The 26678-nt window shown below is 38.7% G+C and overlaps 1 protein-coding gene across 3 annotated transcripts in view; it reads right to left on the reverse strand.

The window, feature by feature from the left end:
* Positions 1-26678, reverse strand: part of clcn2a (chloride channel, voltage-sensitive 2a) — a 57980-nt gene that overhangs the window by 16649 nt on the left and 14653 nt on the right. For all 3 annotated transcript variants that reach the window (XM_079818494.1, XM_079818492.1, XM_079818493.1), the window contains 5 exons: positions 14776-14929; positions 2155-2286; positions 468-596; positions 227-360; positions 54-131 (listed from right to left, as the gene is read on the reverse strand). In XM_079818494.1, coding sequence (XP_079674620.1) covers positions 54-131; positions 227-360; positions 468-596; positions 2155-2286; positions 14776-14929 — 627 coding nt within the window. The remainder of the gene's footprint in view (positions 1-53; positions 132-226; positions 361-467; positions 597-2154; positions 2287-14775; positions 14930-26678) is intronic.

Raw genomic sequence — 26678 nt, forward strand, 5'->3', positions numbered from 1 at the left:
TGTCAGAAAGTTATTGACAAGAGACAGCATCATTTTAAAAAAGCATCCCTCACCATGTAGATTCCTCCAAACAACGCCATGAATTTGCTCAACAGAGCAGCACACAGACTGGCAACATGAACAAATGGTCCCTAGAGGATGCAAGAGGAGATAGAAATAACAGATGTGATCACAGTATTTTAGCATTAGAAGGCTTATCTAGGATCAGATATCCCCTCTCATGCACCTCTTTGCCCAGAGGCATGCCACTTCCAAGGGCACAAGTTAAGCCAATCACTTTGGCAACAAAGGTTTTGAAAGTGAGGTACTCTTTCAGCACCACACCTCGGAGGATGGTCTTCATCTCTGGGATCCCAGAGCCTAGAGGAAAAAAAGACGCAGGGGGTTACAAAGAGATCTGAGAACACGTAAAGGCCATTTGGCTTAAATTGATTACGTGAGCATGGGTCAGTGTGTGCGTATCTCACCCACTGCCTGGGGCGCCAGTATCTGTGTGAAGCCGGCAGAGAAGGTGATGAGAACTACTGGATAGGTGACCCAGGCCAAGTATTGCAGCAGCATGTTAGTGTGCAGACCACCATACATCCACTTCTGTGCTGCAGAACCCCGACACACACCACATAATTACATCTCTGTAGACGCATAAAGTGCCCCCCCCCCCCTTCCTTCTATTTAAAGGTGATTCTGTCCAGCGCATATTTTTTTTTACACATGCCACCATTCCCGCCCATGTTTTCTGGCGTTGATTACTTAGAAACTAATAATCAGCCAATCACAGGTGATTTTCAGTGCTGCTCTGTTCGTTCTCTTATTCGTTGTCATTTTTATTTGGCAGGCTGGAAACTTTGTGTTAAATGCACTGCAGTAAAAAAACTAAGAATATAGCCCTTCTTTCAAAAACACTATTTCTAGAACTCGAATTTCTATGTGATGGGTTAAGCCGACGTTTTGCTCAATGTCCATGTGACATAATTTTTGTCATCAAGAGGGTCAGCGGACACCTGTATACCCCGTCCGTGTGCAGGCCAATTTTGAGACCGCGCGGACGGTGCATGCACTTAAGCATTTATCCGCGCTCGTAGCCAAAGGACTTTGAAAGGCTTGCGCGCGCAACTGTGTGCTAAGACGGAGCGGAACGAGAAAAATTAAGTATAACCAGACCTGCAAGTCAATGCTAGTAATGATCTTTCCCTTTGAAATAATTGTACAAGCTTTTGCTGGTGGATAGCATTTGAGAGTTTTGTATGTTGATCCAAAGTTCGCATGAACTTTGATTATAGACTATACAGATTATACATATAGACTATATCGATATAGACTATACATCTATTTACATTTACTTGTGCTGTGTTATTTTGTTGTTAAATTGTATCAATTCAATCTCCTGCCCGATTCAACAGGTGTCTTGGAATTTATACTGACACCTACTGGTGAGGATGAAATAGCAACGGTAATTTTAATTAATATATATAATTTATATAATATATATAAATAAAATTTCAGCTGAATATGATCTCAGTGATCCCTCTAGTGTTTTTGCCCCAAAACATGGCAACCACAGGACAGGACCATAATGACTATATGGTCCTGTCCTCTATTGCAACTGCAATGGCCATTGTTTGCCATTTGTCAATTTATGAGTTGGAAGTGTGCTTGTTATGCCCCCTCAACATTCTCTTCCTGATGCAGACGCTACAACACCAAAGTGTGAACTCGAAGGAGAAACAGACCCTATGTTAAATTAAATAGGCCATTGATATCACTGGGGTCTTCATTACTTGTGATTGTAAATTATTTTAAAAATATCTGTCAAAAACACTAGTTGTCATGTTAGTATATTTCTTGACCCTTCACTTCATGCACCTTTAGCTAATGCTGCAAAGTAAAAAAAAAAAATTGCCCTTGATATGTGCTTTTCTCTTAATTGACCCAGTAAATAGACTCGTAAATAAACTCATTCTTTTGCAAAAAGAGGTCAGTGAGTTGGCACCAACTCGTTCAGGCATTAATGCACCTTCCATCCCAGAATAAACATGATGACGATACCCAACTGAAAATACTTGACTGATTAAATGACACCATCTGTACTTTCATGGAACCCTGTCAAGCAGAAAATTGTCCTTTTCTTTCTTTCCATTCTTTTCTCTCTCTCACCTTGCTGGCAGAAGGCAATAGTGTAGTCCATAGCCCAGCTGACCAATGCCATGAGAAGCCCCAGGAGGATGAGGAAGATCCAGTCTTCACCCACACGGGAAATCAGGAACTTCTGACACCGTTTCGTACAGACTGTAGATAGACATTAAAGGGATAGTTCAGGGATAGTCATCATATACTCATTTTTGTGTCGTTCCAAACCTGTGTAATTTTTTTTTGGGATGAACACAAAAGGTAAATTATAATATTATGCTGTTTTCTCTTTTGGTGAACACAAAAGGTAAATTATAATATTATGCTATTTGCTCGTCAGTTCTAAGGAATGAGCACCAAGACACTGAAGTTTAAAAAAGATGCAAAAGCAACACAAAAAAAAACAGTTGATATGCTATACTATCATTCAAAAGTTGTAAGATTTTTTGTTTATGCTCACAAAGGCTGCATTTACTTGACAAAAATACAGTAAAAAGACTCTTGAAACATGCAAGTGTCCTGTGGGTTTTGTGCGCGCCCATATATGGGCTACTTTTATGATACATTTATGGTAATTGCAAGTGCAAGCAGAAACATTCTTTAAATGTCTCCATGCTCCACTATTTTGGTTTCATGATATTGAGTAAATGTAGACATAATTTTTGAGTGATTTAATCCATTAAGCACCTACAAAATCCACCGTTTCTTTTTCTTTATAGATCAGTCCGTGTTCACAATATAGTGATAGGCTGTATGAACAGGAAATGAACAACCTAGAGAAATTACCCGAACCCAGCAGTAGGTGCACAGTATGCTTTAATGAAGTGAACAATTGCTCATAAAAGAGCTCGTTTTCCCCTGGATTCCCACATTGCCAGACTCATGAGAGTGTGAACAATTGCACTGTTGCATAGGTAGACAGGGTTGCGGAGACCCAGACAGGAAATGGCTTGTGTGTGTGAAGATAAGACGCATCTGAAAGACAGCGGAAAGGGAAGGGTCATGGCAGGTGATGGGACACCTCTGTGAACGTGACAGAGCCGCTGCCCCGCCAGCCTTAGCACCTGCTGAGTGGCTCTTTGCCCGGCTCCTCTGTGCGGGAGTTGGCACATGGGCCGATTTGTCCACTGAAGTGGCACAACAGATGTCTTTGCTCTGAAAATAAACCCTGTAACAATCCACAACCGAGAAAGCAATAAGCCGAACCAAATCTACCGCAATTCAAGACACATTGTGGATACGCGAACCTGCAGTGCTTATCTCCAAACCGTGCCAGACAGAAGTGCTGAGATGCGGCATATTTTGACACTTAATTGGAGTTTGAGGAATAACCGTATAAATATGCAGAGTCCATGCTTCCCCACACAGATTTTAGTGCCTTTGACAAGTGAGTCACAGGCCAGCACTGGAAGTGACATCCTTATGTGGCATGCATGCATAATATAACAATGTATTATATAGCCAAGATCTATTTATATCCCCAGAGCGCGAGTAGAAAGGTGTAGGAGGTTTGGTGAGAGGCAATAGTATCTGCCCTCGCTCTGTCTGATATGACAACTTATGCGGCATTTTCTACGCTGAGCCTCCGAGCGGTAGTGACAATTTCCCATGAGGGCGAGCTGGTGGACTGCTGCCAGTTCTCTGTTTTCATCCACAGATCCAAAACAATTAGCACTGAAATAGACAGATTATGTCAACTACGGTGATAGGACTTCATTCTAAAGTTGCAGAGAGAACAAACAGCAGGATGCTGACAGCTTGTCGCAAATCTACCTCCCTCTGTCATCTTAAAATTCACAAATAAAGTCTAATTACACCAGGGAGAGCAGGATATGCGTTTATATACTCTATTCAGTATGGGCATATACTCTCTGACGCCAGATCTCACAAGAACAAGCACAAACCTTTGTTCTGACAAAACAAGCCCAAAAATACGCTTATTCCTCAAAATAAGCTGATCGAGAATTGTGTGACTTTATCATTGTAGCATAACTCATTATTGTAGCATAATGGCATAAAATTACAAACTATTTTGCGTCATTTTCAAGCAAAAGTGTGTTTATAAACTGTTCTGTGGAACTGTCATAATAACATAGATCTAATGTTTTTGTTTTTTAAAGAGAACCTACATTCAAAAAATATTAATATTATTTCTGCCAAATACACTATATTGCCAAAGGTTTTGGGATGCCTGCCTTTACATGGACATGAACTTTAATGTCATCCCATTCTTAATCCGTATGGTTTAATGAGGAGTTGGCCCACCCTTTGCAGCTAAAACAGCTTCAACTCTTCTGGGAAGGCTTTCCACAAGGTTTAAGAGTGTGTTTATGGGAATTTTTGACCATTCTTCTAGAAGCGCATTTGTGAGGTCAGGCACTGATGTTGGACGAGAAGGCCTAGCTTGCAGTCTCCGCTCTAATTCATACCAAAAGTGTTCTATCGGATTGAGGTCAGGACTCCACACCAAACTCGCTCATCTATGTTTTTATGAACCTTGCTTTGTGCACTGGTGCGCAGTCATGTTGGAACAGGAAGGGGCCATCCCTAAACTGTTCCCACAAAGTTGAGCATGAAATTGTCCAAAATGTTCCTTTCACTAGACTCAACCCCTGAAAAACAACCCCACACCATAATCCCCCAAACCCAATACCCCCCACAAAAATCCAACATGGTGGACAAGGTGAGTGAAATAAATATACTGTATTTACCTTGCTCTCTACGTAAAAGTGTTGATAAGATTTAGTGTGGATAAAAATGTATTGTCTATTTCTGTGTGCTATGCATTTTAATGCTTAGAGTATCGTTTTATCAATAGCTTAGCAACAAGTTAATAGCAAATTCAAAAAATGTTGGTCATAATGTTGGTTTAAAAGTATTGATAAAATAGTTTAGTGTGAATAAAAATGTATTATCTTACTGTAGGGATGGAACGGTTACGGTCGGTTAGTAATATCGTTTAAAAATTAATTATCATTAAATAATTAACCGCGCGTGATTATCAAGATTTTGAAAACTCGCGGTAAATCCTGTCCAGTCAGCGTCAGTCATGATGCGCGCAACGCTGTTTTTGAACCACATGTTTCTAATAATCAGAGGCGTTCAGATTAGCCAGAGTTTTGTTCCGAGAGCGTTCTCACTCACTGAAATCTGCGCAAAACGTGCAATGTACGCAGGAGATTCATTCATCATACAGTGGTTGACTTTTTTTGTTCTATTTCAGCAGTGAAAATAGTTTCAAACAAACACAGCAGAACCACAGCGCAACTGATATGACTGTTGGCTTTACCTTCGAGATTCACAAATTTAGGGACCGTCTCTAAAGTTACATAAATTTACAAAGATAATGACTTACAGTCATAAAACCAGCTGTAAAGTGTTCATCTAGGTGTCAGGTATGATGCACACCTTTTGGATTTTTTGATATTTAATAAAATAAACTGTCAAAACATTATTTCACTAGGATACTGTTTGGGCTCGTACACAAAATATGCTAGATTTAAATGTGTCATAGCTGATAGAACACTGATGAGAATATATCTACAGAGATAATATTAGAGATTATATTTACACCAGATTTTTATTATTATTATGCGTTGCTATTGACGACGGCCATTATAAGGAAAGAGATCCCACAGAATAGAATCTAGCTTAAAAAAGTGCATAGAGCTGCTTGATTTATTTGTTGTTTGTTGATTTTCAAATATAAAACATGTTGAAATGTTTTAAGTGTGTGCATCTGTTCTTTTTTGAACACTTTCATCTCATTTGAAGAAAACCACGATAATATTGATGACCGTGATAATTTGGGTCACTATAATCGTGATGTGAAATTTCCATACCGTTTCATCCCTATCTTACTGAATAGTTCAGTGTGCTATGTACTGTATTTTAATGCTTATTAGAGTATCATGCTGTTAACTTAGTAGCAAGCTAACAGAAAACTCTTTTGGAGCCGGAAGTCAAGTTGAATGCAGAGCGCCATTGCTGCATATGTAGAGCGTTTCAAATGAGGTTTCATGATGCTGCTTTAGAAGACTGCAGCTTAGGCAGTATGCAACGTGGCAGTTCGCTAGGTTTTGGAACAGTATTAGATGGAAGAATAAGACAGAAATGAGACAGAGAGAGAGAGAGAGAGAGAGAGAGACATATGATGCCAGCTCTGTAGACCGGTGTGTAGGTAGTGAGCTGACAAGCCTCCAAACCCCTCAAACTCAGTCAAGGAGGATCAGAAGACCTCCGCTGCACACTGTGCTGATAGATTTCTCATGCTTTTCACACTCAACAGGGAGGCGGGAAGGATGATATAGAGACAGATGCTGTGTGTCTTTGGAGATTACACAAGGCCAAAAGAGCAGTCTATTTATATTACAAGAAACCAATGAGACACCTCATTAGCACTAAAAACATTGGACTGCGAGACACTGTTGCCTATTTAATGGGGACTCAACTTCTTTTAATAGTTAAGGGAATTTATCAGACTTCCTATTTGAAGGGCCACTGCTTTTGTTCAAAGCTCGCTTTTTTCTAGCCAATCATCTTAACGTACCATTAAATGGAAAAATAAATTGTTACTGGCCGAATATATTTTTCCCCCAAACTCAAATGCAACGGTCCATATAATACATCCTTCGGTGGACAGTGACGTATTTCCAGATACAGATGCACAGGCACACTCAAAGACACAGTGGCTCATTACAGATACACCGCACGTCTGTGTGTCTCATCTATCACCCCTAAACAGCGCAGACTGATTATGCTCCCTGCTGGTGAATGACGAGCACTGCATTGAGGTGCAGAGGGAATTGAGCAGGCTGATAAATGCTGCAAGTTGTAGTTTACAAGCTAGACAACAGCAAACGTTCAGCGTCAATGCTTGAAAAATTATTGGGGAAAAACAGCTCCGCCATAAATGTGAAGACCATCAAGAAGCCTTTAAGATTCAGGTGATGGCCGCACCTGTGGAATGTGCATGACAGATTGCTAAACAACGCCGGCTACACAAACCAGTGACAATTAATCACCAGTAGAGGGCAATCTAGAAAGCAGGAGGTAAACCACCACATCTGCAGGCGTCTGACATGAGCTATCCTCTCACTGAACTGCTTCAAATACGTGAGCAGGGCCAGATGGACCTTTCACATGATATTTTTCACATTTTTGCATATGTGGAATCGATTTAAATACGGATCTGAATATGATAAAAGCTATGCTTTATGTAGGTTAGTGCTGATCTAGCTGTGCTGTTCACCAGCAAAAGCTGATGAAACTGGTTGGCCAGCATGTTAACTGGAAAGTAATTATGGCTGACCAAGGAAGTCTTGCTGGTTAAGCTAGTCAAAAAGCCTTGTTAGAACAACAGCCAAAGTTTGAGTTGTGGCACCAATTGTGGGTTCAGACTCCTTAAACCCAAACAAAAGGTTGGTGGGTCTCAAAAGTATGTATTCCTTTTACATATAAAAGAACATTTCAAATAGTGTTTTATTAAGTTCAATTAATCTGAGCACAAGCAGAAGTCGTGTTTGTCTGAGGGGTGTAACCATAGCAACAGCTGCTCGATCGCTATCTGCATTGGGTAGTACATTGACAAAACATATCACATGTTTTTTTAAATCACAAAAAAAAAAATTCTTTAAAGTCACCATGAAATCAAAATGGACAATTCTTACTGTTTTTATGGAATATTGAAATGTTTATTATAAATGTGTCACAATTATATTCTGTTTAGTTGTTCATGTTGTGTCTGTATGAGTTCTCATTAGTTTATATGGTTACTGATTAGTTTTACACCTTTGTCCAGCTGTTCCTGTTTAGTTCCCTCATTTACTACGTATATATATATATATATATATATATATATATATATATATATATATATATATATATATATATATATATATATATATATATATATATATATATATATATATATATATATATATATATATATTAGGGCTGTGCGATTTTGAGGAAAAATGCGATATGCAATACCTTGTTAAATAATGCAATATTCGATACGATATTGCTTTAAGTGTGTAAAATCAATTTAAATTATATTTAAAAAAATATACAAAAACTGAGAATGATACCATTTATGTGTTGTACACATTCTTTCTAGTCTTCACATGAATTAAAAATACACTGACACATAATAAAGCTACAAAGGTTATTCAGCCAAGTGATTTTCCCTTTTTCTTTTATTGTTTGACAGACAGCGGTAGGTTTACTGTCTTAGCAGGCTGTCACTTTAAGACCTAATGCACGGATCCTATTGACACGCATTCGGTTTCTTTCCCCAACTGATATTGTTCACTTAAAGCATAACCGACTGTGTTTACATGAATACTCATCAAGACAGCCATTTTGACATAACTGTGTGTGTATTTGACAGTTCGAGTGTGTAACAAGACACAAAACTGAACTGAAGGGATCACACGCTTTCAGAGAGGCGGCTTGTGCGCACGTTTCAGTGTGTGTGGCAGACAGCAGACAGCGTGAGACTGCAAGGAGCTGTTTTTTGCAAGTTCTTGCATTTAATAACTCTTTTTAATGTCAAGCAAGTCACATAATTAACAGTCGTGTGCCCAGTCTATTCTCTGCTATATGCGTCGACCTAAAACATACACTTTTCACAATGTTGAAGTAGCCTATTAAAATCATTCAGATATTGCGTGCAATTGCGATATGCATATCGCAATATGTACATTTGCGATATTTCGATATATTGTGCAGCCCTAATATATACATGCATACATATACCTATACATATATTTACTCCCTGTTCTGTTCAGTCCTTTGTCTTGTATTGTTTTGTGTTATGTGCAGTTCTACTTTTGCATCTCTAGTAAAGTCTATTTTGAAGTGTTATCCTGTGTTTGTATTGTGTATCCACTCCATGGAACTATAAGTTACAAAATGATTTATCTGTGCTTTTTTTTTTTTTTATTCATGTGCCCTTGTAATCATAAATAACTTCCCCATCCACAGAGGCAGCCATTGCAATTCGGAAGCCCATTTCAAAGAATCAGCTCAAGCCCCTCATATATTAACTTATATTTCACTCCTAATAGTCTATTTATAAACACATTCTACCACTATCCACAAATTACAATCATGACCAAAAACAAAATCAACATTTAATCTTCTTCTCAGATTGACACTTGGACAGTGTAAGGACAGGCCTGGAGAGCAAATAAATAACAATTAGAGAACAGAGATTAGATAAGTGATTTAATAGGAATTAGCAATACAATATAAATATAGCCTACAAAATTGGCTACATCAAGAGGAAATATTTTACAATATTTTTAAACTCTGATTTTGACGTTTAGAACTTGGCTTTCCAATGACGGATTGCTGCAAAATCTCTGACAAGTGTATCCTTATTATCCAGCAATCTCATAATGTCATGTTCAATTGACATCTGGGCAAGGGCAGACAGTCTTTCTTGCAGCATGGTGGACCGCAGGTATGAAAATGAAATGATGTGGAAAAAATGAAAATGTTGTATAAAATCAATAGGCTATCAAGTTTGGAATAGTGCTGATGTTAGGGAAAAGAAACAGCACTCTATATTCTGTTATTAATATTAAAAACAAGAACTCATACAGAGACATTTTGGCCCTATATATCTTGAATTTTGGATTTTTTTATTTTGGTGGCATTTTTGCCCCAAGCCTCAATAATTTCCTATCCTGATGTGTGTTTGGCCTGATGGTGGGGGCGGTGTTCGAGTGCGAGCGGAGGCCCCTTCTGTTGCAAGGCCTGTTTCAAGAAAAACAGGTGAAACGTGGCAAATGCAACGTTCTCCAACTCTGATAACGTGTGCAAGTGCATGAGGGCGGGACAATAGTCCCTCTCATCTAGCAACCTGTCACTCACAATCCAATCAATTCCTGATGGACAAAGCCAGTTTCACTTGGATATACTTAACAATAGAGAAGAAAAGATGATCGCTGACTTTAAAAAGTGCTGTATGTACGTTTTTCACTTTACTAAAGCACAAACATACCATAATATGTTTGCAGATTTTATTTATTTAAAAAGGGACAGTGTACATTAATCAACATTCATGAATGTAAATGTACCCAAATTAGCCCAAAGGATTATTTTTATTGGTAGTCCCTTTGTCAGATGTTATTAGGCCTAAAACTAGAGAAAAGAAATAAGAGAGAACAACAATAACAACAGTAGTAAAACCAGAACTAGTTAACAACACTGGAAGAATACAATTAAACAAAAAATAAATAAACTAAACAAAACAACAGAACATATAAAGGCAATATATATACATTTATTGTTATGGGTTAAATAATATTAATAATAAAATGATTAATAGTAATAATAGGGGAAGCAACATTAATGTTCACATTGTTGATTATGAAGAAGCCATTTCTTAAAATTATACTTGAATTAGTTAAACAATTTTAGAAATATTATTTAGGAAACATGCTAAATTCACCTACTTGTTTCTCAGAAAAAACAATGCTACAGCTATTTACACTCTTGCACTCTTATGCGTGTTCTGTGTCGGAATGTCTGTTTTTGTTTTAGTCTATGCGAAACTGCACGCTGACAGTTTACCCAATTGTATTTCGACACCCCAGGTTGCCAGTTGGCGGAAAACAGCATATTGCAGCAGGCATGGAAGCCAGCAAACAAACTGTGTCAGAGATCGCAGATTCTACCCGACCTAAAGCCTCGGCATCCATCTAAAAATCTAAAACTTACAGTGTGGCTTTCATTGTCAATTGCTCTCGCTCCTGTTGCGTGTTCTCAAACTGGCAACACGCGTGAGCATCGAGTTTGAAGAGGAGGGGGCGGGTGAAAAAACGATCTCCAATATTTTGAATTTGGACTGCAGTACCTATTTCGACCAGCTGTCAGTCCTACATACCGCACCTTTAATGCTGACTAATGTGTTTAAGTTGCGATTTGGCAACTGCAGTTGCCAAAATTTGGTTTAGCCCGACAATCTTCAACTAGGGTTGTAACGGTATGAGATTTTCACAGTATGATAATCGTCTCAGAAAATATCACGGTTTTACGGTATACGGTATTAAACAATCATTGCTATTTTGCTCTGTTTATTATTATTATAATCAGGGCTTAAAAACGGAAAGAAAATATCAATCGGTTCACTCCGAGCAGAATCGATATTATAGCGTTTCCGTTTTTGCGTTCCTCAATAAAAATTACTGTTCCGAAAACGGTTTGATTTGAAAAAATACCGGTTAATAACGTTATTTTAATTTAGCCTATACTTTAAACAAATATGTATAAATAGACTTATTTTCACTCAATGATAATATAACGCATGGTAATTAAACATGAATATTTATTTCATAACATTTTTAAAACCACAACAGAAATACATGCATTAATTACAAAGCATAAACAGCGGACCTGTTTTGGAGCGTTAGACAATCGAAAGTGGCCCTCTTATGCCTAATTCTTTTCAGAAAATGATAACATTCTTTGTAACGTTACATAACTTTTTTTCAACACGACTTGTTTTAAAAAATGTATAAATAAAGAATAAATAAACTGGATAACTATTGCTCTTTTAATGCACTGTCAACTGGTAATTTCAAAGCAAACACTGCGCAATTCAGTCAGCTAATAAAGCTTGATCATTTAATTCAATATAACATACCATTTAATACGAAGCATCAACCGTCTATATAGAAAACATTGACCTGTATTGGCAATCTGAAAGACTATAGGAAAAATGTTTGATAGATGCTATATATAGCCTACTTGGATAGGCTTAAACGGAATCCATAAACTAGCCTAAATCAGTCTATTTGAGCTTAAAGTCCGTACTGCTTATTTAAACGTTAGAAAAGAATGTCCTCCAATACCTGCGCTTTCATTGTAGACCTCAGTGGGAAAAGAAATGTACTTGAGGCATGAAAATGCGCGCTCTGCACTGACGGACGGTAGATTCATAGATGACTGCTGCGCGGGCATTTCACTCACGCTTGATCCGTCAACGTCACATGCTGTACTACTCATTTCATGATTGGTCACTGCCAAATAAAAATATTAAAGAGAACGATAAAATAACGTTATTAACCGGTTAATGGTCATTTCAAATTAACGTTTCTGTTCAGAACGATTCAAATAGATTTTGATTTCGTTTTCGTTTTTGTTCCTCTTAAAATTTTGTTCGTTTCCGGTTTTCGTTTTCGTTCCTTGAACCGGTTCGGAGCCCTGAAATCATCAGCTACAATGACCCTTCAATAAATGAAAACAGATATGGTGTTTTGGTTGAACACATGGTTTATTATCAAACTTTTTTTATGAAAAAAAAAAAAAAAACTTATGGAAGTATGAGTCTACCTTTTGGAGAAAAAAAATTACAAGAAATTAAGCAAAAAGTGCAGGGCCATGTTTGTTAATATTTTCCTGAGATTATCACAGCAGCATGCATTTCTTTGCTTTTTTTTTCAGGCCAGGTTATGATGAAGAAATGTAAGCAGGTTTAGGGGCAGGGGCAGTGTAAGCGGATAGAAAATACGGTTTGTACGGTATAAAAACCATTACGCCAATGGAATGTCCTCACATTTCACAAAAACAAACATGTGTGTGTGTGTGTGTGTGTGTGTGTGTGTGTGTGTGTGTGTGTGTGTGTGTGTGTGTGTGTGTGTGTGTGTGTCATATATATATTATATATAAAACATTATTATTTTTATTGTACATTGAATGGTACAATATATATTTCAGTTATTTCTTTGAGCTAAGCCGAACTTTTATTTTGACAGGTTGCACTAACCAACAATGAGTTTCAGTCAGTGTATTTGATGATTATTCTTTATAAAGTTATAAAATGCTCATTAAGTTCTCTCAGAGCAGCTCTGGATATATTCATGTGTTCACGTCGTCATATAGTGAGTGAGGCGGCTGGCGCTTTAAACACCATGACGGTTTTCAAGTGCACACGCACTTGAGTATGTACTACTAGACGAAACGGCGCTGCTCATTCACAAACATATTAGACACGCAGAACAAGCAGAATATAGATTTACAGTATATAGCAGTCTTTTAGCGCTGTATATTCATAGACAAACGCATATCGCAATCTGATTTATTGCAAAGCTATATTTTTGATTTATTCATTCATCTATCAAATCACACATACGTGACATCTGCGTGATACCTAAATTCCATTTTCATGACTGGATTTCGGGATTCAAACTGCATCACGGAAATAAAATGGCCTTAAGTTATAAACAGAACATAGGCTACCTTTATCTTCATGGATGGATGGTGTTCACGAATATGGGAGAACATGTTCGACGTATTTCCTCCTTTTGCAGCCACTCTTCGTCCACATTTCTTGCAAACTGGATAACCATCTACAAGGACAACCCCACGTTCATTTTTCGGATACCCAAAGTATTCCCATACTGCAGATTTTAACTTTTTTTTCAGCGGGGGATAGAGATTAGAATTTGTAGCCTCTGGCTCTGAAATTTTCTCAGCTGTACATGTATGAGTGGAGTCTAAGCAGTCATGTGGAATGAAGTTGCATATGCGCAATAACGCAGGTGAGATCTGCTTTCATTTTTCCCCCCCAAACCGTGTATAAGCAAATGCAGACGATATGATAATTGTACATGTCAATATCGCGATAAACCGCCATACCGGTATACCGTTGTAACCGTATCTTCAACAAAGCTTGAAATCCAGAAATGTACTGTCACAAATTCCATAAAAATGCCGACCCCTTAAAAATCATTGAATAATTCTCACACTGACACAGGCATCCAAAACACAACATAATGCTGCAACATATGACCAGGGGTCAACTTACAGTGGCATCTCAAATACTGTCTGTATGAACGTGCAACAGAAGTCAAGCCCGGATTCTCTTACCAGTAACCATAGTGAGTGTCACCAAAGTAATATCAAAGATGGCGGCATCCATAAAACTGAAAAGTTTCATCACTTTTGACACAACAAGAGTCCAATCGACCCGTGAGTTCATCCCACAAATCAGCATTTATATACTATATACAGCGTAAATAACTGAACTGTGTGTGAACATAACTTTATTAAAGACTCAAATACAGGCCTGACAACCGTATTCTGCTGCTTTGAGAAGTCACATTACCATATTCATAATTAAAATGCTAAAAACACTAGAAATGAAGATGTAAAACATTAAACTGACATCATACTTTTGGGTTACAGAAGTACTAGAGGTACATATCAGCTTAGATAGTGCCGCTAAATATTGGCCTTGGAGTCAAGACGTTTGAGGAAAGTACGGCTGTTCCAACTCCGCAGGAAAAACATGAATCTTCATTCGAAGTGTCGCTGATTCCATGAGGGCCAGACCAAGAGTGTAGATGCATCACAGCAGCCAGAGTAAAGCTCTGATCTTCAGTCAAATCCCTCCCACTTATCTCCAGCAATGGCCTCACCTAATCCCCAATTCCAGCACGTTCTCACTAACTCTTTCGCCTGCTGCCCTTTGTGACCCGTCCCCTCTTTCAATCCCTGCTGCCCTTCATCATTGTGGATTTGCTGACTCTGCTTTCCTAGCTTTGCTCTGTAGCCCCCACTGCAAATAGCGAGCTATGACGTTAGTACAACAGCCAGCGAGCAGTTGGCGCACACAAATGTATACTACACACCCACCTTGACACTTGGCACACGGATTCTTCTCATACTCCAGAAGTTCTGGAGCCTGGCCGCGCACACTGGTGGTCCTTCGCAGCGCTCCATCCTCGCGCAGACGTGCCGCCTCCTCTTTGGCATAGGCCCCCAACTCCTGTGTATAGCGTCCATACATCTGAAAGTGAGACAGGAGTGAATGAAGATTTTACCTGGGAAGGAAATGAAGGGAACCCAAGCCAATAAGTGCTTCACTGAAATAATGTGCAACTTAAAATAAACGGAGGTAGTCTGTCAGAGTTTCCTGTGCCTGAGCACCCTCCATGAAACATGAAGCTGCAGCCACCTTGCTTCACTGCAATGGTGCTATTTGCGAGATTTACACTTAAGCATCCACATTTGGCCTAATTGGGCCATGGAAACATCCTTGTGACTGTTGATTTTACTTATTTTTTGGAAAAAAGTCCACCTGACTTACAGGACTACAAGAGTTATGAATTGTTAATGTTGTTGACGTCTCGTGCACATGTTCTTCAATCTTTCATGGAGGGCTGTAACTCTTACTGTAAACATTTTAGTAGAACTGCACAGAGATGCTCCCACACACACCCAGATGTACTTTATTTTAAATTCAAGTAAATCATACCTTACACAAATTCCAATTCCAAGTCAATTTCTGGTTTGTTGCATTGATTAGATTAATGATCATTTACATGTTAAAACAAAGCAGTAAATGCTTATTCATTCAAATACCAGATTTTTAAACATCAGATAAGTTATACAGTATTAAGATCAGATTAAAAAAGTAAACGTTGCACATTCCAGACAGACTTTACTGTAACTTTTTCTGCATTTTAATTTTTGTTATGCAAGTAGGATTTTTCTCATTTTGAGGGCTGCGTCCTCCAGAGGTTGCATTTGTCAGCCACATACATTATTGAGGCTGCTTCATTTCAGAAAAATAACCATTACATTCCAAAGTAATGGATAACTTACATCACACTGGATACATTCAAGAGCAAGCAAGTTATGTCAGTGAGTCACTGAATCATTTACTTATCCACACCACCACCACTACAGTGTGTTGCTCGGATATGCTCAATGGTTAATTCGGCTTGTGTGTCATTCCTAATTATAGACATACTAATAGTCAATCATGTTATTTGCAGTGCTTCAGGGATGAGTAAATAATTCCCTCATGTAAAACATTAGTAAAAAGTGTGAATAGATTTTTTGGGGCTTTTATTTGTAATGTTTTTGTTGTATACACACCGATCAGGCATAACATTATGACCTAATTTTGTGTTGGTCCCCCTTTTGCTGCCAAAACAGCCCTGACCCGTCGAGGCATGGACTCCTCTAGACCCCCAAAGTTGTGCTGTGGTATCTGGCGCCAAGATGTTAGCAGCAGATCCTTTAAGTCCTGTACGTTGAGAGGTGGGGCTTCCATGGATCAGACTTGTTTGTTCTGCACATCCCACAGATGCTCGATTGGATTGAGATCTGGGGAATTCGGAGGCCAAGTCAACACCTCAAACTCGTTGTTGTGCTCCTCAAAGCATTCCTGAACCATTTTTTGCTTTGTGTCAGGGCGCATTATCCTGCTGAAAGAGGCCACAGCCACCAGGGAATACCGTTTCTATGAAAGGGTGTACATGGTCTGCAACAATGCTTAGGTAGGTGGTACATGTCAAAGTAACATTCACACGGATGGCAGGACCCAAGGTTTCCCAGCAGAACATTGCACAAAGCTTCACACTGCCTCCGCCAGCTTGTCTTCTTCACAGAGTGCATCCTGGTGCCATGTGTTCCTCAGGTAAGCGACGCACATGCACCCGGCCAACCACGTGATCTAAAAGAAAACATGATTCATCAGACCAGGCCACCTTCTTCCATTGCTCTGTGGTCCAGTTCTGATGCTCATGTGGCCACTGTTGGCGCTTTCTGCGGTGGACAGGGGTCAGCATGGGCACCCTGACTGGTCTGCAGCTATGAAGCCCCATACGCAACAAACTGCGATGCGCTGTGTATTTTGACACCTTTCTTTCAGAACCAGAATTAACTTCTTGAGCAATTTAAGCTACAGTAGCTCGTCTGTTTGCCAGCCTTCGCTCCACACATGCATCAATGAGCCTTGGCCGCCCATGACCCTGTCGCTGGTTCACCACTGTTCCTTCCTTGGACCACTTTTGATAGATACTGACCACTGCAGACCGGGAACACCCCACAAGAGCTGCAGTTTTGGAGATGCTCTGACCCAGTCATCTAGCCATCACAATTTGGCCCTTGTCAAATTTGCTCACTCGTTCACTTGCTGCCTAATATATCCCACCCACTAACAGGTGCCGTGATGAAGAGATAATCAGTGTTATTCACTTCACCGGTTATAATGTTATGCCTGATCGGTGTGTGTGTGTGTGTACATACATATATATATATATATATATATATTTTTTTTTTTTAATACAAAAGATTGAGTTCATAAGTTAACATTGTAAGTTAAACAACTGATTATTTTTTCAAGGTAAAGAAATTCCTATTATTGTCAAAGCTATTCTGTTTGAATTTTTTTTTTTTTGGTTGACAATTTGATCATTATTTTAATCTATTTTAATCTTCAGCAAGCTCACTCTCTTTATTCGTGAGTTACATGTTTTGCAATGTTAATTTAAGTATAATATAAATATTTGTGCTTACAAATAAAAAAAGATTAAGTTCAGTGCTGCAAAAGTAAATATAAAAAAAGTCCAAGGCAGGTAAATATCTCTTACAGAAACTATAAATGAAGTGCAATACTGTATCTGTCATTTTTAAGTAGAAAAAGAAAAAGAAGAGATGAAATGTAAGCTTTTTCTAAGCAGCTGAATAGGATGTGTATATCTATTCTCCTGGGGCTTTACACATTAAAGCCAACAGTGTCAGAAACAGTGCTGGTTGGCTGTGTTTCAAAGAGATATAGGAACATAATACACCATCAGAATTTAAACTATGTTCACATTTTGCTGCATTGAGCTGTGATTTGTTGTAATGTCAAATTGTGACTAGTTTAAAACAGTACGGTTTATTCAGTGAATGCTTTTCAATACAACTTCAGTTCCAAAAATATCTTGAAACTGAAACATCAGCATTTCCCAAGCATCCTGTTGCCAATGAATATTTCATTAATAAAATAGTTACAGATTATTGCATACAGACCCATAAGACTATAAAGCAAACTGAAATCTATACTTTTATCCTCAGGCTGCCCAGGCGATCTCGGGCTTTAAATGAGCAGTGAACTGTTACTGTTCTTCTTCTTTAAACATAAATTATCGCTTGTTATTTGATAAAGATGATGTTTGATGTTTTGTGTTGTTTCTCTAAAACCCACGATCTATCAGTCTGGAAACTGCATAAACAAATAACAACTTTAAAGTTATATGCTCACACAAGTTCTGTTTGGTTATGGCTTTCAGGGACACCATGGGAGACAGCACTGCAAAACAATTCAAATGCACATTTACAAAAGGGTTGTAAATGTGTAGTTCTGGAGAAAATTTAGACAGCCAAAATAAACTTCTATTGTTTGAGGTATGATTTGAATCACTATGGTTTGAATTACGTTCAGACTCTTCTTACAATTCGATTTATTACAAGTTTTGTTTGCATTTGGGTTCATCTTGGACCCTGCCTGAAGATCTGATTAAAGTGTCAATAAATTTTACAATTTTCTTTTACACCAGAAATTTGGGGAATCTGTCCTTTCTGCCAATCAACTGCAATACAATACAACATTATTACAATAATGCTTTCAACAATTTTGTATCCTTTAGCTGAATTCATATGATATTTTGTTCAATTGTATCATCCTGACATGATTTTGTCCTCTGATAAAAAACAAAAAACAACAACCCTCATGTGTGGGTGACGTAAGGGGGTATTTTGAGCCCTTCCCACCCATTGTCCTCTGCCTTTCCCTATTCCTTTCTTCTCCCATCCCTCGTTCTTCTTACAGTCAGCTGCTCCCACACAGGCACATGCCCACGGTGCTAAAGATGGAGAGACAGGAATATTGGCAGGTCCGTTGTGTAGTGCCACAATCCCTCTCTCCCACTCCCTCCTCCTGTTTCTCCCTCTCTCTCTCTGTTCTATAAACACACGGCACTCTGATCTGAGGAGCTCTGCCGCCAGCGGCACATTGAGATGAGCATCACGATTCCAGCAGACTCTCTCTTCGCTCGCATGAGCAGGTGCAGCTCATAGAGAGAAAGCAAAGCAGCCCAGCGCAGATTGATCCACACCCTCCTCTTCCTCATCTGCTCCGTCTGCCTCGTTTCACACAACCTTTGCACCCCTTTGTCACTCGTTCTAAACATCTACCCACCTGAAGCTGTCGCCCGGCACGCGACACCTAATCGCACCAAGTCATCGTCTTCATCAGCTCGGCACCCGTCCATCCTGGACAGCTTGATGTATTAGTCTGGCCCAATTAAACTCACCCACCATATCCTAACAGAGTGACATTTAACCTTAGCAACACAAGCTGTCACATTCAATGACCTGCTGCGACCAATCAAATTGCACGTCCGAAATGTGACGCTCCTATCACAGGTGAGCTCCTGACCTCTCCTAGAAATTAAGAAAAGGGTCTAGGCGACAAGACGTGAAAAACAAGGTTTACCCAACAGATGCTGCCTCATCACATCATGCTCAGCCCCGCCAACACTTCAGAGCACACTCGCTTGATACAATAAGCCTTTAAAGCGTTCCCCTTCAGTATCCTAGCGGTCAAACAGACCTGCGGCATAATGACCAGGAAGGGCGCTACAGATGCCACAAGCCAGCACCCCTGTCTCTGAGCAGTTACTGGGCAAACGGAGCACGTTTTTCTATTCTTTCACACAGCTGGTACTTGCTTTTTGTCCAATGCATTAACCCTTTGATGTATGTGATCACCCCGGTGGGATTAGAACATTCAGTGCATCACGTGATGACCTGCTAAATTCAAATCTGCTTTCCCGCTTTGACTGCCGCCGAGCCAGATTTTACAAGTGTATATCACAACTGTGCAGTGTTTTCAACCACACAATATTTATTTTAGGTTATAGACATTTAGATACTTATAAGTATTAGCATTTATAGTTTGTAAAATACACACTGATGTCCATGGAAGTGGCAATAATCCTTTCAAACATAATTTGACGACACGTTTTATGTGTTGATGACAAAAATAGCTTTTAAAAATATTTTTAGATATTTTTGGAAAATAATGATTAAGAAATGCACGCTACTGAAGGCTTAAAAATATATATAACATGTGCTTTAAACTTGATGGATACAGCACAATGCATTTTAGATGGGTCCTATTATGCTTTTTTAAATTTTCAACTTTCTTTAGTGTGTAATGTTGCGGTTTAAAGGGTTAGTTCACCCAAAAATGAAAATTCTGTCATTAATTACTTACCCTCATGTCATTCGACACCCGTAAGACCTCCGTTCATCTTCAGAACACAAATGAAGATATTTTAGTTGAAATCTGATGGCTCTGAAAGGCCTCCATTGGCACAATGGCACGGTTCACTCTCAAGACCCTTAAAAGGTACTAAAGACGTTGTTACAAAGTCCATCTCACTACAATGGTTCTAAAATAACTTTATGAATCGGCGAGAATAGTTTTTGTGCGCAAAAAAACCCTAAATAACGACTTATATAGTGATGACAATTGCAAAACAAGGCATCATGAAGCTTCGAAGCATTATGAATCAGTGAGTCGTATCATGATTCGGATCGCGTGTCAAACCGCCAAACTGCTGAAATTTGGCGATCCAAACTGCTGATTCGGCTCATTGATTCATAACGCTTCGAAGCTTCATGATGCCTTGTTTTGAAATCGTCATCACTATATAAGTCGTTATTTAGGGTTTTTTCGCGCACAAAAACTATTCTCGCCGATTCATAAAGTTATTTTAGAACCACTGTAGTGAGATGGACTTTGTAACGACGTCTTTAGTACCTTTTAAGGGTCTTGAGAGTGTACCGTGCATTTTGCCAATGGAGGCCTTTCAGAGCCATCAGATTTCAACTAAAATATCTTCATTTCTGTTCCGAAGATGAACGGAGGTCTTACGGGTGTCGAACGACATGAGGGTAAGTAATTAATGACAGAATTTTCATTTTTGGGTGAACTAACCCTTTAAGCATGAAAAAGGTCTGCAAAGATACAAAGTACAAAGTGCACTCCAAAGAGACTTATTCTCTATATCAGTGCGCACTGTTTCTGGACTCCCTGAAATGCCTTGATTGTAGTATTTGAGTTTGTCACAATATCCCTCATTTAAAGAGCACCTATCATGGCATTTAAAATGTTCCAAATATTGTTTTAGAAGTCCCCAACAACAGTTTTGCATGCATGCAATGACAAAAAAGACTTTAGTTTTCTTATAATATGCATTTATTTTTCCTGTTTTGACAGCGATTCTCAAATGATTCCTTTAGTGATTCACTTTTCAAAACCCCGCCTTTACGTGACGCTAATCTGCGGTGATTGGTCCGATGACCCAGTCAGTTGTGATTGGTATAGTCTGTGCAGATATTCTCGGAAACGGAACGCCCATCAAAGTCTTATAATGACAGTAATTTGTTAATATGTGTCAGGAGTTATGAATATGAAAACCGCGTCGGTACTGTTTGATTGTAATATGAGCCTCAGCTGATCTCATTCATAAAAAAACTCCTCACGAAGACTCGCGACAAATCAACATCCCTCAGGGCTTTTAGTTCAAAAGTGTGCAGATGAGGACACATATTGATAGATTCTCATATGTCTGTGTCAAATTTCTAAACAGAGGAGTATTTTTTATTCAATACTTCCTCAAAATGGGCAGAAATAGCCTAATCATGAGCGATTGAGTCTCTTATGTGTTGTTTTCAATTCATACTGGCAGCCGGAGGGCGCTCTGTGCACATGTAATCCATATATGGTACAGACAGACGAAGAAGAACCATGTGCCATAATAAAAGTCCATAATAAAAGCTTCCTGAGATCGCGAAACATACATTTGACGACTAATAATAAACACTCAATCGCGACGATGTATGGTTTGTCTTCAAGCCACTTAGTCTTCAAATGCTCATCCTTGGGCAGATGAAAGAAGTTTGCTTTTGAGTCGCACTTCAGAACACAGCGTCTCGTGGCCATGATGTTTTCTAGTTTTCACTGGCGTCTTGGAGCGCAATAAGTGGGCGTATTGTATTCAAATAACTTGACAAGTTGACGTCATCTAGTCAGAGAAAAAGCTTCGGTCTTCTAACGATTCTTAAAAATGACTCCGAGTCGACTCTTACTTTTGAAAGAAAATAACTATATATACGGTGCACTGTCATATTTCAAGCTATCACAGGATGTTTTTGTTCACTTAGATCTATGTTACACACTACATGAAAGGTAAATTTCAAAATTCCATGATAGGTGCTCTTTAAATAATCCAAACACACAAAAAAAGGGGGCGATGTCTTGTTGAGTTGCGTTAGTAGTGTTGAAACTTGCGTTTATAAGGGACGTGACATTTCCGAAACAAGCTCGAGGTGGTTAACCAATCACAACACACTGGTCCAGCCGACCAATCAGTGCACAATGCACTTTTTGGAAGGAGGGGCTTCATAGAGACTGGAACTAAGGGAAGAGAATGCTTTTGTTTTTAGGGTCTACTATACACTCTAAAAAATGCTGGGTTAAAAACAACCCAAGTTTGGTTGAAAATGGACTAACCCAGCGATTGGGTTGTTTTAAGCAAACATTTAACCCAACCGCTGGGTTAAAACGACCCATTCACTGGGTTAAAACAACCCAATTGCTGGGTTAGTCAATTTTCAACCCAACTTGGGTTGTTTTTAACCCCGTATTTTTTAGAGTGTATAGTAGACCCTAAAAACAAAAGCAAGACTTTATAGGACATAAGACATAATAGGTGCCCTTTAAATGTATTTTCTTGAAAATGGTATTAAAGTTTTTAAAACCATATGACACCTACATGAATACAAAGAGGGGCTTTCTAAGAAGTGTTTTAATTTTTCCTCTTTATCAAGGACACTCTTATATGTCACTGATCTGTACATTTACTGGTACACAGAAAGCAATTATGCTAATATTATCAAGGAATGTTTCAGGCGGATATGAGTGGCCTGTGGCAAAGATCTCTCTGAAGGGGTTTGGAGTGTAAATGGAACCTTTTACCACTTCTGCCTCAGAGCCTTCAGCCAGTCATCTGAGAGCATCAAGTGCCCTGTCCTGTGTCCACTACAGGTTGAATGGCATGTAATAGCGACTGCAATTAAATATGGCTGTATACTGCGACGTTTTTTTCAGTCCATTTCGATTGTTGCTTGTCAGACTGTGCAACATGACCGCCAAAAAGATCTTGCATGATGTCCACAGTACTGTGTTTTTATGTCAACTGTACAATATGCATCCTAAATAAGACTTTAGTCATGATTGACAGGCATGACTGGGCGTTTTACAGTCCCTATCACATTCTGACATCCTTATTGACATGCAAAATTGAAACGGGCCGCTCAAACCAAAGCAAGTGTTTGGAGTCAGTGGCTAGGCTAAAGAATACATTCTTCAAAGCAGACTCAAGATAATTTTAATAGAAGATAGCTGGAAGGAAAAAAGACATTTGTGTTTACCCTATCATATAAACAAGTATTTTCAACCAAACGTCTCTATTCCGTCTCTTTTGGTATATATAGCTACAGTATATAGACCAAAACCACTTTTTGTACCAGGCTGTAAACAAATTATTTTCTTCTGTAAAGTTCTGCATTTTAACATGGGGGAGATAAAGATTTTGCTACCTTTTGGAGCCTTTCTCTTGCAGCAAGTCGATAAAGCGGGTGGTTGTCGCTTGGTATTACACACACACATACACACACACACACACGTCTGGTTCACTATCTTTGTGGGGACTCTCCATAGATGTAATGGTTTTTATATTGTAAAAAGTATATTCTATCCCCTTACACTAATCCTAACCCTAAACCTAGCCATCACACAAAACTTTCAGCATTTTTACAATTTCAAATAAACGCATTTTGAACTCTGTATGATTTATAAGCTTGTTTCCTCATCGGGACCTCAATTTAGCTCCCCACAGTGACGAGTCCCCATGAGTCAGTGTGCATTCAGGTTGAAGTCTCCACCGAGATAGAAAAACATGAACACGCACGCACGGATAACGTCATCAATTGCTGTGCTCCAATTGGTTCTTCATTAGTTAGGTGTTATAAAAGAAGTCACACCAGAGAAATGTGGCCCAGATATTTTGACATTCCCAGAACTCTTTCAAGAAGATTCGTCACAACAGCAATTAATTGGCCATCAGTGAACATGTCACTGTCACATTCTGCATTACAACTTATTTGTTTTTACGATCTTAATAAAAAATGTACAGAAAAAAAACATGGCAAAATCCTAAAAAGTGTCTTCAGTTTAGCCAACTGTATAGTGAACATGGAAAACAAATAACAAGCACATAAACAAAGAATTAAAAGTTAATTAAAAATAAATTGTCTTGTTTTTCAGTAAAATATATATATAAAAATATATCTAAACATCCTTTAAACAGGACCTTGTTTAATGATGTTTAGGTTTTTTATAAATGTACAGATGTACATTTATAATGTTGATGTTGTATCTAAAGTAACTTGCAGTGCATTCAATGTACATATATACAACACATTTTGCCAGTATGTGTTCCTTAGATATTGAACCCATGAACTTGCATTATTAGCACCATGCTCTACCACTTAAGCTACAAGAACAGAGCTCACAAATACTTGAGAAGATCAAAAACAAATGTTGATGACATGGCATTATTTAAAATAATAAAAGGAATTGCATGTACATGAAAAACACTCATAGAGCCAATGTACACTGCCGTTTAAAGGTTTGGGGTCAGTAAGATTTCCATTTATTTGATCAAAAATGCAGCAAAAAACAAACAAACAAAAAAAACAGTAATATTGTCAAGTTTTATTACAATTAATAAAATTAACTGTGAAAGGGATAGTTCACCCAAAAGGGAAAATTACCCCATGAGTATGACATTCTTCTTTTAGACGAATACAATCGGAGTTATATTAAAAAATGTCCTGGCTAATCCAAGCTTCATATTGGCCAAAAAAGTGCATCCATCCATTATAAAAGTACTCCACGTGGCTCCAGGGGGTTAATAAAGGCCTTCTAAAGCGAAGTGATGCGTTTGTGTAAGAAAAATATCGTACTCGGTTACTCACGTAACCTCGGTTCCCTGAGAGAGGGAACGAGTATTGCGTTATGGGAAAACTCCTATAACGCAATACAAGAGACCTCTCGAAAGGGAACCATATTTAACATTAACAAAGTAAAATATCTAGCCTCCACCAGACCACCTTCCGTATTCAACTTGCGGAAAAAGCGTAACTGACGCGACGTAGGACGTAGCGCGCGAGAGGCATTAGACTTTCTTCGTAAGTTGAATACGGAAGCCGGTCTGGCGGAAGCTAGATATTTTCCTTTTTAAAGTATGGATATATGTATATTTTGCACCACTTCGCTTCAGAAGGCCTTTATTAACCCCCTGGAGCTGTGTGGAGTATGTTTATTATGGATGGATGCACTTTTTTGGGCTTAAAGGGGCACTTCAGCGCTGGGAAGATGAATGTGTATTTAAACATTGTCATTTATGTAGTAGAAATGTGAAATTATTTTTGAATTTGGTGCCTTCTAGACTGAGAAAAGACAGAAAATAAATTTTTGTCTCGTGGATGAAAGACAACAACTCCCAGAATGCACTTGCTTCGCTGCCCTACGAGGCAACTCCCAAAGCCACGGCTATTGGTTATCACTTGCCCACCGCGGCACTGCCCCACCGTCGTTTTGATATTCATAGTAATAAAATAATTTTGTTCAGTTAGAGAATAGACACTACAATTAAAAACTGAACGTGTCTTTTCAATAAAGTGTGAGTGAGCCGAACGAAAGTCATGTCACAGATGCAGCAGGAGTCAGATTTCATTAATCACAAGAGAGAGCTGAGCAGAGCTGAGGTAAGCGCGGCAGTCATTCTCGGTGCGTGTCCAGTCTGGCGCGTTATCAGATCGCATGTGGAAGCTAAACTTTCATAGGAATTCATTGAAAAGTTGAAACACCCACTTTGCTCCGTATCGCTCCATTATGAATGCCCGAGCCGAGCGGCAGCGGGCGTGCGCATTTACATTCTGTGAGTGAGATCCCTCCCCTGTGGGCGGGTTGAAAACATGGGGAACCAGCTCCTGTAGTCTCTAGGCTCTGACCAAAAGTCATATTTGCGTCATCTAAGGATTTTTTCCAGAAATAAAATGCATAATTCTCTCATCTCAGGGGGATATGAGGAGGAAAATTACCATAATTCGAATATACTTCTGGGTTTCTACTGATACAAAGCTTAATGCTAAATCACTGAAATTACCCTTTAATATAACTAATATAGCTTGTATTCATCTGAAAGAAGAATGCCATAGGATGGCTTGAGGGTGAGTAAATTATGGGGTAATATTAATTTTTAGGTTTACTATCCCTTTATTTAATTAATTGTTTTCTATTTTAATAATATATTTAAAAATGTCATTTATTCCTATAAATGGTAAAGCTGAATTTCTAGCCTTCGTGTCACATGATCCTTCAGAAATCATTCTAATGTCCTAATTTGGTGCTCAAGAAACATTTCTTATTATTATCAACGTTGAAAACAGTCATGCTGCTTAATATTTTTCAGGATTTTTTGATGAATAGAAAGTTCAAACAACAGCCTACCCGAAACAACATTTTTTACTGTCACTTATGATCAATTTAATGTGTCTTTGCTGAATAAAAGTATCAGTTTCTTTCAACAACAAAAAAAGGTAGTGTGTACACAGCTCTAGTTTTA

This window comes from Gobio gobio (assembly GCF_949357685.1).
Source record: "Gobio gobio genome assembly, chromosome: 6".
NCBI classification, from domain to species: Eukaryota; Metazoa; Chordata; class Actinopteri; order Cypriniformes; family Gobionidae; genus Gobio; species Gobio gobio.